The 14,397-nt window shown below is 53.5% G+C and overlaps 4 protein-coding genes and 1 pseudogene across 4 annotated transcripts, besides 13 other annotated features; all 5 read right to left on the bottom strand.

Annotated features, from left to right (window-relative positions):
- Positions 1 to 13,748: part of a sequence feature (areas not merged during assembly with more than two copies in the genome that could not be assigned to a particular haplotype) that runs on past the window's edge.
- Positions 650 to 669: a microsatellite.
- Positions 861 to 883: a sequence feature (AT_rich).
- Positions 1,701 to 1,732: a sequence feature (AT_rich).
- Tc00.1047053510625.88 (mucin-associated surface protein (MASP), putative) lies at positions 1,968 to 2,909 on the bottom strand (the record flags this gene model as incomplete). The annotated part of the gene is made up of 1 exon (XM_814448.1): positions 1,968 to 2,909. The coding sequence occupies one exon, from the start codon at positions 2,907 to 2,909 to the stop codon at positions 1,968 to 1,970; it is 942 nt and encodes a 313-aa protein (XP_819541.1).
- Positions 2,199 to 2,225: a microsatellite.
- Positions 2,529 to 2,619: a microsatellite.
- Positions 3,426 to 4,004, bottom strand: Tc00.1047053510625.79 (annotated as a pseudogene).
- On the bottom strand, positions 5,183 to 5,590 carry Tc00.1047053510625.70 (uncharacterized protein; the record flags this gene model as incomplete). The annotated part of the gene is made up of 1 exon (XM_814438.1): positions 5,183 to 5,590. One exon carries the CDS (start codon positions 5,588 to 5,590, stop codon positions 5,183 to 5,185), a length of 408 nt encoding a protein of 135 aa, XP_819531.1.
- Positions 7,303 to 8,433, bottom strand: Tc00.1047053510625.54 (mucin-associated surface protein (MASP), putative; the record flags this gene model as incomplete). Its single annotated transcript, XM_814447.1, has 1 exon — positions 7,303 to 8,433. The coding sequence occupies one exon, from the start codon at positions 8,431 to 8,433 to the stop codon at positions 7,303 to 7,305; it is 1,131 nt and encodes a 376-aa protein (XP_819540.1).
- Positions 7,534 to 7,569: a microsatellite.
- Positions 7,746 to 7,811: a microsatellite.
- Positions 10,533 to 10,553: a sequence feature (AT_rich).
- On the bottom strand, positions 11,545 to 14,259 carry Tc00.1047053510625.40 (trans-sialidase, putative; the record flags this gene model as incomplete). Its single annotated transcript, XM_814437.1, has 1 exon — positions 11,545 to 14,259. The coding sequence occupies one exon, from the start codon at positions 14,257 to 14,259 to the stop codon at positions 11,545 to 11,547; it is 2,715 nt and encodes a 904-aa protein (XP_819530.1).
- Positions 13,749 to 13,879: a sequence feature (haploid, non-Esmeraldo-like haplotype).
- Positions 13,880 to 13,917: a sequence feature (areas merged during assembly that could not be assigned to a particular haplotype. This can correspond to areas where the two haplotypes were merged or to regions with more than two copies in the genome that were merged during assembly.).
- Positions 13,918 to 14,022: a sequence feature (areas merged during assembly that could not be assigned to a particular haplotype. This can correspond to areas where the two haplotypes were merged or to regions with more than two copies in the genome that were merged during assembly.).
- Positions 14,023 to 14,397: part of a sequence feature (areas not merged during assembly with more than two copies in the genome that could not be assigned to a particular haplotype) that runs on past the window's edge.

Raw genomic sequence — 14,397 nt, 5'->3', positions numbered from 1 at the left:
ACAAGAGCGCAAGGACCAACACGGCGCCGCACCGTCACCATCGTCACCATCGCAGTCATCGTCACGCGTAGTGGAGTCGCTGGAGTCAGTCAGCTGATCGGTGGTACAGAAGAAAAAGAATGGAAAGAGAGTGAGAGGGACGGAGCACAGCGGATACAGCGAGAGAGAGCAGACAACATGCGGAGTGGACAGCAGGCCCAGCCGCACAGTTCACACACCACGAGACGGCATCCACGCAAGGAAGGCACACAACGCCAGCAGCCGCCCACCATGCAGGAGGACAACACATCCACCACCATCTCCCCCAGCTCATCTCCACAGCCAAAGGGAAACGGCAAAAACACCGCGGCCACCACACAACGCACACGGAGCAAGAGAACCCTCATCCATCCATCACGCGGCACCAAAATTTCCAGCCATCCCGCCATCAATGGGACACGGAGCCCAACTCAACGCAGTCACACGCGGTGCATCACACCCGCAGGAAAATAGACTCGGGCTGCGCACTCCTCTCCCTCCCTTCTCCTCATGGCCACGGAAGAAGACAACAGCCGCCACACGCAACTGCCAGCATGCACCGCAAAAGGAGCATTCATATCCACTGCAATGTGCATCTTGTGGTTGTGTGGTTGTGTGTGCCTGCAGAAACACAAAACAAAACAAAACAAACAGCGACCAGAGCATGTGGAGAGACGCACAAAAGTGTACAGCGGAGGTGCATGGCGGAAACAACAACAACAACACCGCTCAAACTCATGACTGCACCGCAGCCCAAGCAATGGAAATTCAAACATGATTTATTTAAAAACCAAAAAAAAAAAAAAAACGTTCCCCTTCGTCTTGTATAAACCCCATCACACAAAATAATTATAAATAAAAAAAAGAAATCGTCCATTACTGTTCCACACAAATTTAAAAAGCAGCCGGCTGCCGTGTGGCCACACCAAACTGTCCGCATATATTTTGCCCGCAAAAGAAAATCAAAAGATATTTAAATGTCTTTCAACCGTCTGACCCTCCGCGTGTCCGCACATCGCTTATATTTCATGCGGTCATCTGCGCGTTGCTGCTCCCCTCAGCCCTCTCATCGGCGCGTGAGTGCGGCCCGCAGAGCACAGTCACTCGTGTGCGTGGGGACTGAGAGAAGCACGCAGACATGACGGGAGTCGCGTCACTCCATCGGGAGAGTGAGCGCAGCAAAAGAAAAAATCATCGGAGGGGAAAAGAAATGCTCACGAGGCCGACACCGAAGGAACTGCCGGCGCGAGAAATGCACACGCAAAGCAAAAACATAACTTTAAAGAAAAACACGGCGGCAGGGTGTGGCTGTGTGTGTGGCGCTGCGGGTGTCTGCCAGCCCTGGCCGCAAACAAAACAAAACAAGAGGGAAAGAAATGTGTGCGCCGCCCCACAGGCCCTCGTCGCACGCCCACACGTCACGGCTCCCTCAGCGCGCCGTTCGTCGCGGCCCCTCCTCATGCGTGCAGCAGGCGAGGCGCACAGGGCCGTCGTCATGAGCGTGTCGGTGGGTGTGCGAGTGGAGCAGTTGGGCGGGAACACACGGCGCCCTCGCAGGAAGAGTGCAGCAACAAACAATTAAAGAGGGAAGAGTAGAAAAGAAAAAACGTCCATATTGACTGCCCCAAAAGCAAAAAAAAAAGAATGGTTTAGTAAAATATATAAACGCTCATAGAAGAAGCAAATTAAAAAAATTAAATTTAGAAAAAAAAAACAGAAACAGTTACGATGCTCCGCCCATGCAGCCAGGCAGGACGGCAGCGGTGCGTGTCGTGCAAAAGAGAGCACCAACGGGCCTGCATGGGTGTGCATGCATATATACAATGGGCACATTATGTGTGTGCTTCGTGGGGTGAGGTGAGGGCGAGAGTCCATGCAAGGGGACACACACACAGAGAGAGAAGGACGAGTGTGTGTGCGGGCGGTGCACGGCTCTCTCTCCCTCACTCTCACGCGGCCACCACCGCAGCAGCAGCCGCACACGCAACAACAAGAAGAAGCAAAAGAGGGGAGGTGTTATGGGAGACCGCGCTGCTGCTGTCACTGTCGCCTGTATTTGCGGTGGCATTTGTACGAAGGACGTTTTTATCTTTCGCGGATTCTTCGCCATTTTCCGCGGGGTGTTCATGCTGTTGATGTTGTTGGACTTGTGCTTCATCACTTTGCTGCTGCTTTTCATTTTCTTCCTCTTCTTCTTCTTCTTTTTCCTGTCGTGTGTGTCCAGTGCCGGATGTCGTCCCTGCCGCTCCTTCGGGTGGCGAGGTTTCGTTAGCCGCTGCAGCAGGCGTTTGATTTCCTGTTGAAGAGTCCCCTGTTGTGTTAGATGGATTAGTGCCTGGGGATCCCGCTTCACCATCACTTCGGCCAGCCGAAGTATCAACAACAGTGGCAACAGCAGGAGCGGAAGGACCTTCAGATGAACCAGAAGAAACGCTGCCGGTGCCATGATCGCCAGTAGAAGTTCCACTGCCACCAGAAGCACCACCAAGAGGAGCAACAGGAGCCCCTGGACCAGCATCAGAATCTCCAGCACCGCCAGCACCACCATCAGGACCAGGTCCACCATCAGGAACACCAGCAGAGCCAGAACCATTAACACCAGCGTCGGAAGCCTCACTTGAATGCGAATCTTTCTTTGTACCACTAGCAGAATCTCCTCCATCCGAGGCTTCGACGGCAGTAATGGGCAGTACTGACCGCAAAGGCACCGTAATCGCCGTTTTATTGCATCCGTCAGGCATGTGGGATCCATTCTCACCCAACACTCCCGACGCCATGCAGCCACCCAGTGCGTTGGTGTCAACGTCCCTCGCATAAACACCGCCGGCAACGCACCACAGCACGCAGAGGGCACACACCAGCAGCACACGGCCGGTCATCATCATCGCCATCACTCCTGTCACTTGCGTGCAGCCTTCAGCACAAACTAACCCCCGTCAACGCAGAGTGAAAGCAACAAAAGACACGGCACAGTAAAAAACAGCAGCAGCAGCAGCACGCATTTCATGAGAAATATTGAACCAATGAAAGTGAAAAAAGACACAATGCGCTGCACGTAAAGAAAAACACAGAAACCAAGGAAAAACAAAATTAAACAGGCAGCAATAAAGTAAAACAGTAAAAACACACAAAAAAGAGCTGCACAGTATGGCTCCAGCGCGCACGCCTCTATTCTCAACAGTGTGTCCACGCAAACAGTTGTGTGCGTGTCGTGCGTATGCGTATGTTTGGGATGCGTTCAACGTGACGGATGTGGCGCACAGCACGGAGCACACAGCAGGGCAGCGAAAGCAAAGGAAGCAAAAACACAATCATCATAATTGCTCTTACTTTATACATCGAACCACAGTAAACACACACATGTCACCGCGGTTGAGTGGTGGCACGCACAGCCCGCATGCACCTCTTCAGCCCACAGCGGTGTACGCCAGCGCGGATGCGGCGAGCAGCAGCGGGGCACACACCCACGCAGAGCTGCTGAGGCTGCCGTCAATTTCGCGAAGACGTGACGGTGCGGTGGTGGTCGTCGTGGTTGGCGCCTCTGTATTCATCGCCGTATTACTTGGTGCCTCTGGCGCGGTGGTTGTTGTAGTATTCGTACTTGCAGTTGGTGCGTTTGTCGTAGTCGTCGTTTTTTGCACTGTGGAATCAACTTTTGAAATCGTTGCGGATAAATCCGCAGCACTTGTTTTCGCTGACTGAACAGACGCAACCGATGCATCTTGACTGTTGGCATTCTCATTGGCTTTCGGAACCGTTTTTTCTCCTACTTTGTTATTGTCTTGATCCGTTGGTGTAACGACCCCTGGACCCGGGCCCTCGTTTTTACCTTCTGCCTACCGTCCATCCCACTTATTCCCGGTTGTGGATCGGAATTCTGAACGGATTGAGCTGGTTTATCGCTACCCTCTGTCACACACACACGGACGGGCAGCAGCACAGGGCAAGCACCAACAGGGCGCACAGCAGACGGCACGTCGTCATCGTGAGTGTGGTCGTTCAGTGGTGTGGGGCTGATCTGCATAGTGAGGGACGTGGAGAGCAACAGGGAGACAAGAGGTGCGGCAGACACACACAGAGGGCACACCACATGAGGAGAAGTCAGCAGCCAGGCATGCACCGTACGCCGCACACCACGCACGACACACACTCCAATCCACGGCAGCAGGCACACACACACAGCCCTGCCGCAACACCAACGCACAGATGGAAAAGGGAGAAGCAAACAGGAGCGGCACACAAGGCTCCACCGCATGCACATACGGCGAGAGCGGTCCGTCGTGTCGGCACCCCTCACGGAGGGTGCGCACACACACAAAAGGAATAGATGCAGCGCACACAGCAACACAAAAGCAAAGTAACAATTGAAAGGAGGAGATCCCCGCACACCACGTGGATTGTTGGTCCACGGGAAGTGCGGCCAACAATTCGGTTTGTGTTCTTCCTGCTTCTCGCTGGTAAAGTGTTGCAATAGATGGTTTTATCCCTTTCGTTACTGTGGCACCTGATTCCTCACCGTTTATTGCGGTGGAAATGAAAATATGTGAGTGGACTCCCACACACCAGAATGCACCTTCGCTCCTATTTATTGGTGCACAGAAGGGCATGTGTGTTTGGTGGTGCCTCGACCATATATTTTGTGGGTGCACATTCCCCTGCAGGCTGAGGGCGGGGCGACGCTCCGTCGCGGTGCACCTCCCTCGCATGCCGCCCACCGTGATTCATCGTGCATCACCCTCTCACATATTCCGTGGTGCCACACCGCTGATATTACTGCAGCCGCTGTGATTCCGCGTATTTCACGCATTTGATTGTGCCACAATACATCCGCTCGTGTGGCCGCCGCATCCAAACAGCGGCGTCCAACACCGTGAGCGGCAGTCCACATCCTTGCATGTCCCAACGCAGTGGTGTCGGACTGTCAGCCAGGCGTCACACAACACGAGAGTCTTGTGCTGGCAGTACAACACACGGAGCTGCAGTGAATGACTCGGGCGGCGACGCATCTATTTGTCGCAAGGCAGTGAAAAGGAGTCGGGCAAAATAATGCCGGCTGCATTCACGACACCACATCCACAGCCAACGCATGCGACGTGATGTGTGTTTCACTGGTGCTGTGAAATGCCTGCAGACGACGTCACCAGTGGAGGCATGCCACCCATGATCAGCGGACAGACAATAATCGGCATGGGAGGCCACAGAAGGCAGCAACGACGCCAACAGCAGGAGCAGCTCTCTCTCTCTCTCTCTCCGTTGCCTTCGAGAAGAAAATAATCCACCAGCCACAGCTGACTGTGCCATCGTGACGCTCCATGCACGTCGTGGCTGCGCCAACACATCCTGCTCCCTGCAGCACCTCAAAAGATGCCTCACTCCGTCCACTAAGTGCATCGATGTGGGCCGTGCCTCGGCTGTTCGTGAGGACCACAACGATGCGAGGGTCACCGAGTCGCAGCATTTTTGTTGTGACGTTGTTGCATGGCACCTGCACACACACGCAGCGCCTGCATCCCTCCCTTTTGTGTTCGCCCTCCGCCGGAGTGGCCACACACACGGGCAGCAGCAAATTCATTTCACCCTCGATGACACAAAATCAACACTGACATCCCTCGCGACGCAAACATCTCGGTTGCCAGCACGGGCTTCCTGTCGCTCTGCCATCGACGCTGAAACACGGCACAGTGCACGCACTCATTTCCCTCGTGTGCAGTCAGCCGTTTGCTTCACACATTCTTCGATGGGCTGACGTCCACAAATGCACGCCACAAATGCCACTGTGATCGCACACGCTCTTGCGATGAGCGTCGGTGTGTGCATGGACCCGCTGCCCACACGTGCTGGCAGGCAGCCTGCAGCCGGTGCCCTCGTGCCAGCTCATCGGCTCCAGCACGGAAATAGAAAATGGCCCATTCCCGATGCACTTATTCCCACCAGCAGCACCAACACGCTGGTCGCCAGCCGTCATTCCTCAGCACATCCAGGAATGCCGAAAAGTGACGTGGAGCTGTCGGCCAGCAATGCCACAATCCCCGCACACATGTCGGCTCCACCAGAGAAGACACAAAAATTACAAGCGACACCCTTCACATGTCATCCGAACGTCATTCCGACACACCGCGACACGCCAAACAGAAGTATTCGTCACTCCATGCACCTCCTCACGCAATCACATGGTCCATGCACCACGCACGGCAGCAGCTCACACGCGGTCAAACAAATGTTCTTCGGATCAGTGTTGTCCACGTGTTGTAGTGGGAAGTAAACAAAAGAGACGAGCCGCCAAACCCCAAAAGAGTGCCACGACTGGCCGCAAGTCAACGGAACGCAGCCACTCAAATGAATTCAGTCCTAATGCCCTCAACCTCCCACCTTCTCCCACAAAAGCCCCAAGAGACGCAAATCAAACGCCCCGTCAAATAAAGTCGCTGTGCAACACCAAGTGAAGCCGCAGTGCCTCCTGCTGTCATCCGGGACCGTTGTGGACGCCTTCACGGGGACAGACACCCACCGGATATTACGAACGGCGCTGTACACCTGCGACGCATCCGACGCTTTGGGAGGCACGTGCCTCACTATCACCAGAGACGCCCATGCGCCGTCGGACGCCCCACACAACCAATGACGCAAGTATACGTCAGAGTGACAACGAGGCATCCGCTAGCAATCACACCGCAGGCATCATCGCAAGCAGCACCAGCAGCGCTGCAGTCAACTGTGGGGTGCCATGGACCAACTGATGCATGACGTATGTAGAAGAAAGAGCGTGGCGGCTTTAGAAGGATACGAGTAGCTAACACTTCCTTAACAGGATGAAAACAGTATGGAAACAATAAGAAAAATTCAGGCGTCCACAGTCAAAGCAAGCCGCCGATCAAAAAAGCGGAATGGATGCACTCAACCACACCACAAATAAAACAATACAAAAACAAAAACAAGAAGCCGAAGCGTGGGACGACCAGCGCACACACACTCTCATTGCTCCCGTAAAGCAAAACACACACACAGGGAGAGAGAGAGAGGTCGCCCACTCAATGCAATAAAAACAAAACAGAAACAGTTACGGTGCTCCGCCCATGCGGCCAGGCAGGACGGCAGCGGTGCGTGTCGTGCAAAAGAGAGCACCAACGGGCCTGCATGGGTGTGCATGCATATATACAATGGGCACATTATTGTGTGTGCCTCGTGGGGTGAGGTGAGGGCGAGAGTCCATGCAAGGGGACACACACACAGAGAGAGAAGGACGAGTGTGTGTGCGGGCGGTGCACGGCTCTCTCACACTCACTCTCACGCGGCCACCACCGCAGCAGCAGCCGCACACGCAACAACAACAAGAAGCAAAAGAGGGGAGGTGGTGTGGGAGACCGCGGTGCTGCCGTCACTGTCGCCTGTATTTGCGGTGGCATTTGTACGAAGAGCAGTTTTGTCTTTCGCGGATTCTTCGCCACTTTCCGCGGGGTGTTCATGCTGTTGATGTTGTTGGACTTGTGCTTCATCACTTTGCTGCTGCTTTTCATTTTCTTCTTCTTCCTCTTCTTCTTCTTCTTCTTCTTCCCGTGTGTGTCCAGTGCCGGATGTCGTCCGTGCCGGTACTTCGGCTGGCGAGGAGTCGTTAGCCGCTGCTGCAGCAGACGACTGATCTCCTGTTGGAGAGTCCCCTGTTGTGTTAGATGAAATACTGCCTGGGGACCCCGCTGTACCACCACTGCTGCCAGTTGAAGAATCAACACCAGGAGCAGCAGGACCAGCAGCAGAAAAAGGAGCAGGAGGAGCAGCAGGAGCAGGAGGAGCAGCAGAAGGAACAGAAGAAACGCTGCCGGTGCCATGACCTCCAGTAGGAGTTCCACCGCCACCAGAAGGAACGGAAGGAGCACCAGGAGTAGGAGGAGAAGCAAGACCAGAACCAACACGAGAAGCAGGATGAGAAGGACCGGAAGAAATGCCACCGGCGTCTTGATCTCCAGCAGAAATTCCTCTGCCTCCACCGCCTCCAGAACCAGAACTGTCTCCACCGCCTTCAGAACCAGAACTGCCTCCACCAGCATCAGAACCTCCACCAGTAGCACCACGATCACCAGAAGCAGCAGGAGAACCAGCAGAAGCCCCGGCAGCGCCATTACCAGGAGAAGAACCAGCGTCGGAAGTCCCACTTGAATGCGAATCGTTCTGTTTTTCAACAGAACCTCCTCCATCCGAGGCTTCAACGGCAGTAATGGGCAGTACTGACCGCAAAGGCACCGTAATCGCAGTTTCATTACATCCGTCAGGCATGTGGGATCCATTCTCACCCAACACTCCCGACGCCATGCAGCCACCCAGTGCGTTGGTGTCAACGTCCCTCGCATAAACACCGCCGGCAACGCACCACAGCACGCAGAGGGCACACACCAGCAGCACACGGCCAGCCATCATCGCCATCACTCCTGTCACTTGCGTGTAGCCTTCAGCACAAACTAACAACACGTCAACGCAGAGTGAAACCAAAAGAGAGAGACAAGTCACACAACCACGCACCGTCCCATCCAGCAATGAGAGTCACTCACGTCGAGGCAGAGGAAATCGGCGCGATTGAAGAACTTGCACACCGCACTGCAAACCAGAAGTTAGGCAAGGAAAAACAGAATTGAGTGTCCGGCAGGACTCTCGGAAAAAATAAATAAATTCATTCGGCAGGGCATTTATTTCATGTGTCAAGCGGCACAATAAGAGCATGTGTTTGTGTATAAGTAATGCCTGGATTGAATAAATCGAACAAAGATCGTACTGTTCCACCAGCCCACACAACATCCCCAACATTTCATTGCGGCATCCGGCCTGTCCCTCCAATCCTCCTTTCGTGCAGTCCGTGGGACGCACAGCAATGAGGCCGGCACCGCGTGTGGGCAACAACAAAAAAAACAAGAGGGAGGAGCACGTCATTCATGACAGTGTGCAGCAACCGACCATTAAATAAAGGAACAGCAAGGATGCTTATCATTCCAGGAAGGCAACAAAACCAACAGTAAAATGTAAATAATAAAAGAAAGCACGCAGGGAACGCGGCACATGTTCTTCGTGAGGAGTCGCAATGCCACACTCTTCGGCTCACAAGACCGCCACAACTCCACACAATCCCAGAAGAAGCAGCAACACCCAATACACGCACACACGCACAGTGCTGCCAACAGTTAACTCTCGCAGTGTCAATTTCGCGTCATTTCGCAGGGCAAAGCAGTCGTGTAGACTCACACCGCTCCCGGAATACTGCGCGGTGAATTCTCGCAATTGAGGCTCTCTTGTCCAGAGGCATTGCGTTGAGTCAATCCGCCCGCATCACCCTCAGCAACAAATCCACTGCCTGCAACGCCACTTTCTAGAACGAGAGATTTGTGTCCAGTGGCGCTGCGCTCACTCACCTCGTCCGTGTTATCCGCAGCAACGTGTTCCCTGCCGCCATAAGTGACAGACACGATCCCGGATGCATTCGACGCCACTAATATTCTCGGGCCGTTGGCAAAGGAAGGCCTCTTCTTGGATGCATTCGGGACCATCACTTCGTTCTGATTGCTGGCAAACTCAGGCCTCGTCTCGGACGTGTTGGTCGCCGTGTTGGATGCGGGACTCGGATCGACGGTGTTGGCTCCGTCAGCCGCCGCAGACCGTCGCCAATCCTCGTGTTGACGTGACGGCTCAGCATTCACTTGCGGCGCAGTTGTCCCACCAGATTTTGTGTCATCCCTCCCTTCACGGGGTGGCGGCAACTGACGGATGCCCGTCCGGTCAGCATCGCTGCTCCGTGCAGGCGGATGGATGGTTCCATCGGGGGAAAATTAACGCCACCACAATTCACAAGGGCCGGCGTATTTATGCGCCGTCACATTCATCGTGAAGGCAACGGTGGCCCCTTCCTATTTCCGCTGCACAGCTGGCAGCACAGTTGCTACATGTGTGCACCGCATGGGCCACATGGCACACAGCACCCAGCTCACCATTCCTGCCATGCATGCGCACACCAAAGCCACTGAAAGTGTAATTCTCATGCTGAGCCTCAGAACCGGCAGCAGAACACTTCTTCCAAGCCCACACACACACGCACGCGATAGCTCAGGCTGCCGTCACTCGGAGCACACGACACATCCACCGGCACAACCACCGCATCCGCATCACCAGATACATCTCCAGCACTCCCAGCAGCCGTCACACACACGGACGAGCAGCAGCAGCACAAGAGCGCAACTGCCAGCATGCACTGCAAAAGGAGCATTCAAATCCACTGCAATGTGCATCTTGTGGTTGTGTGGTTGTGTGTGCCTGCAGAAACACAAAACAAGACAAAAAAAAACAGCGACCAGAGCATGTGGAGAGACGCACAAAAATGTACAGCGGAGGTGCATGGCGGAAACAACAAGAAGAAGAAGGCCGCTCAAACTCATGGCTGCACTGCAGCCCATGCAGCGGCAATTCACACAAGATTTGTTTAAAAACCAAAAAACAAAAAAAAAAGCTTTCCCCTTCGTCTTAAATAAACCCCATCACACAAAATAATTATAAATAAAAAAGAGAAGTCGTCCATTACTGTCCCACACAAATTTAAACAATCGCCTGGCTGCCGTGTGGCCACACCAAACTGTCCGCATTTATTTTGCCCGCAAAAGAAAATTAAAAGATATTTAAATGTCTTTCAACCGTCTGACCCTCTGCGTGTCCGCACATCGTTTATATTTCATGGGTCATCTGCGTGTTGCTGCTCCCCTCAGCCCTCTCATCGGCGTGCGAGTGCGGCCCGCAGCGCACAGTCACTCGTGTGCGTGGGGACTGAGAGAAGCACGCAGACACGACGGGAGTCGCGTCACTCCATCGGGAGAGTGAGCGCAGCAAAAGAAAAAATCATCGGAAGGGAGAGAAATGCTCACGAGGCCGACACCGAAGGGACTGCCGGCGCGAGAAATGCACACGCAAAGCAAAAACATTACTTTAAAGAAAAACACGGCGGCAGGGTGTGGCTGTGTGTGTGTGGCGCTGCGGGTGTCTGCCAGCCCTGGCCGCAAAGAAAACAAAACAAGAGGGAAGAAATGTGTGCTCCGCCCCACAGGCCCTCGTCGCACGCCCACACGTCACGGCTCCCTCAGCGCGCCGTTCGTCGCGGCCCTTCCTCATGCGTGCAGCAGGCGAGGCGCACAGGGCCGTCGTCATGAGCGTGTCGGTGGGTGTGCGAGTGGAGCAGTTGGGCGGGAACACACGGCGCCCTCGCAGGAAGAGTGCAGCAACAAACAATTAAAGAGGGAAGAGTAGAAAAGAAAAAACGTCCATAGTGATTGCCCCCAAAAGCAAAAAAAGGAGGAATGGGGAAGTAAGAGATAAAAAAAAAAAGGATTTTGAAAAAAGACACACACATAGAGTCGCGCAACACAACAAAAAACTTAAAAACGCACAGCAAAGCAAACAGGGAGAAAAGCAAATAAAAGTTATTTGTGAAAATAAATTCATTAACAGGTGTGTGTGTCGGTGCAGGGGAGGGCGCAAGTGTTCCACGCGGCAGCCAGTCACTCCTCACAGAGCCGCAAACCCCCACAGTCCCAACAGCAGAAGAAACAGCGATGGCACCATTCCGCTCTCACTTACAGTGCCAGTATCGCTGTTATTTCCCTGCGCCACATTTCCGAGGCTGCTGCTGAGTGCCGTAGCATTGACTTCCCTGTCCTGTGTATTAACCTCTTCCTCGTGCCCATTCGTTCCTCCTTCTCTTGTCTCCATCGTTGGCTCGCCATCAGCAGTAGAACCGCCACCCACAGTTTTAGTTCCATCGGGAGATGTTCCTGACGTCACCTGCACCACGGACTCCTCTTCTGCTGAGGGAGTACTGACAGTGGACACCGCTGATGCGGATGCACCGTCACTGCCCGCACCACTGCTCCCCATCGACTGTCCCTGTTCTGTCAGCTTTGTTCCGGCAGGAGTAGACGGATTTCCGGCTTTCTGACCATTCGGGGTCACCGGAGGAGCGGGAGGTATAATGGAAGCAGAAGAAACTGTTGAAGGTTTCGCCGCCTCCTTTTCCAAAGATGGAGTGGAGTCTTTATTCGGGTCGATGGCGCCAATCTCTTCAGAGCTCAACGGGCGGTTGTACAGCAGGACGTTCGTCACCGTCACAGACACGCCTTCTTTGTTGTCTGTGCTGCCTCCATCCCCTCCAATGTAGAAGTGGGAGATCCCTTTCGAATGTGTATTTTCCAATTCACGTGGCACATCCTCACCCACTTGCTTACCATCGACGTACGCGGAGACCTGGTTGCCGTTCCGTATCAAAAGCACCACGTGTTGAGTTTCCTCTTTCTCCCAAGTGTTGCTGTTCTCCTTAGTTGTATTGCCACCACACAGCAACTGCCATTTCTTTTCGCTGTCGTATGACAACTCCATAAGTTTGTTTTTTTTTCCATCACCATTCAACATCACACCCATCAAAGGAATAGGATTATCTTCCTTCGGCTTACCGTCGATGGACACCGTCGCCACAAGAGTGAAGTTGTAGTTCGCAAAGTGGTACAGCTGATTCTCCCCCTGCTCGCCAACAGGCCACTCCGCCCCTGCGCCACGCCCTGTGAACTTCACGCCACTTTCTACCTGCTCCGCCACATCATTCTCCTTTACTGTGGCGTTCACCCCGAGGTACTCGTCTCTCCATGTGTTATCAGAGAAGTTGCCGGACAAAAAGCCAACCAGCCCTTTCGTCGGCATGGCAATGCGGCAGGCATCTTCAGGTGAGGTAACATCCTGAGCGACTGAATTGGTGCACAGCTTGGAAACAATGCCGTCCACTTTCTTCCACGTCGCCAGCACCTCCTTCACCCGCTTCAGCTGCTCAGTCAGAAGCACAGAGACCATACCGAGTGATGCTGTATCTTTATCACCGCCCTTCTTCTCGTACAGTGCAATCAACTCATCATTTTTATCTCCACTTTTGTACAACAGGGAGCTGGCGGCAGCGTCATCACCGGATACCGGCCCAATATCAACAATGTGCGTGTTGTCCGTCAGCCAGAGATGGAGTTTACCGTTTTCATTCTTTTCATGACCTTTTCCTTCTCCGTTCTTGGCATACACTGGCAGAGCAACGAGCATCACTTTCTTATTATCATCTCCAACAGTCGCTGTGATGAAACCGCTCCCAACGCCCTTCTCAGGTCCCGTGTGTTTGTTGCCCCACACACGCGAGAGTGTCCCGAGTGCCTCCGTCCACGAATTCCCCTTGTCACCGGACTCGTACACCCTGCGGCGGCCATCATCACACGCAGTCATCATCATGAGTTTGTCCTTCTCCCACTCCACGACGGAGGGATCACTGCAGCCACCGGCAGAAACATCCTTCGACAGCTTCCAACCCTCATTGCCCAAGGAGTATATGACCAGCGAAACGGTGTTTGTTCCTCCAGCTGCGACATTGGACTTAATGCCTTCCACTGGGAACACAAGCGTACCGTCCTTCATCTTAACGCCCGATCCACCTCCGCCAATCAAATCTGTCAGAGATTCTTGTTGTTGCACGTTAGAAATGCTCTGGAGAGCGTCAACATCATTCCAATAAATTCGTTTTTTACTCTCCTCATCAACACTGACGTTCCCTCTCGACAGCAAAAGTCCCCAATAAGCCGAAGTATTATCGGCATCATCAAGGTTGTAGATTCCAACAAGCATGTAAATATCTCTTCCATTCACGACTGTTGTTGGTCGGGCCACATCTACTCTCTTCTCGCTTTCGGTGCCAGACTCATCCACTGCTTGGGTGGCGCATCCCTCTTTTCCAGAAGGACATTCCTCCAGTACTTCCGTCTTCACCTGAGTTGTTTCCAGGGCTTTTGGTGTTCCATCACTCAACTTTAGGAGCTCCAAGGCAACCCCAGTAAAATCTTTATTATTCTTCGTGCCCTCCGCCTCGGCAAAGGCAAACACTTTCCCGTTCATTTCAACAAGACTGGGGACACGGAGCGAGCTCACCGTTTCCTCGTCATTCTTTTCTCTCCAAACAAAACTTTTCCCATTTAAAAATTTCGCAGCTGGCGCCGCCTCACCAGCGGCCGCAGCTCCACCAGTGTTGCAGCACATCATCACAAAAAGGAGGAGCAGCACCGCGGAGTAGAGGAGATGCCGCGACATGTTGTGCCCCTGCGGCTCACTCTCTCCTCCTTCCCTCCTCCTTCCGCTGGATGTGGTCAAGCGGCAACGGTTGTGTGTACGGGGTGCCTTCACTGCAGCAACACGTGAGAGCATACAAATATGTGTGTGTGGACTGTGTGTTGTTGGTCCTTTCAGAGCCTTCGAATTTCACAGTATCGATTCGCGCTTGTTTTCCTTCTTCGTAAGAGAGTGATTGATAAAGAAATAGAGAGAAAAAATATGGATAGAAAA

The sequence above is a fragment of the Trypanosoma cruzi genome, genomic scaffold (genome assembly GCF_000209065.1).
Source record: "Trypanosoma cruzi strain CL Brener 1047053516801 genomic scaffold, whole genome shotgun sequence".
NCBI lineage: Eukaryota > Euglenozoa > Kinetoplastea > Trypanosomatida > Trypanosomatidae > Trypanosoma > Trypanosoma cruzi.
Note: the sequence above shows the minus strand (reverse complement) of the source record. Positions and strands in the feature narration are given on the sequence as shown.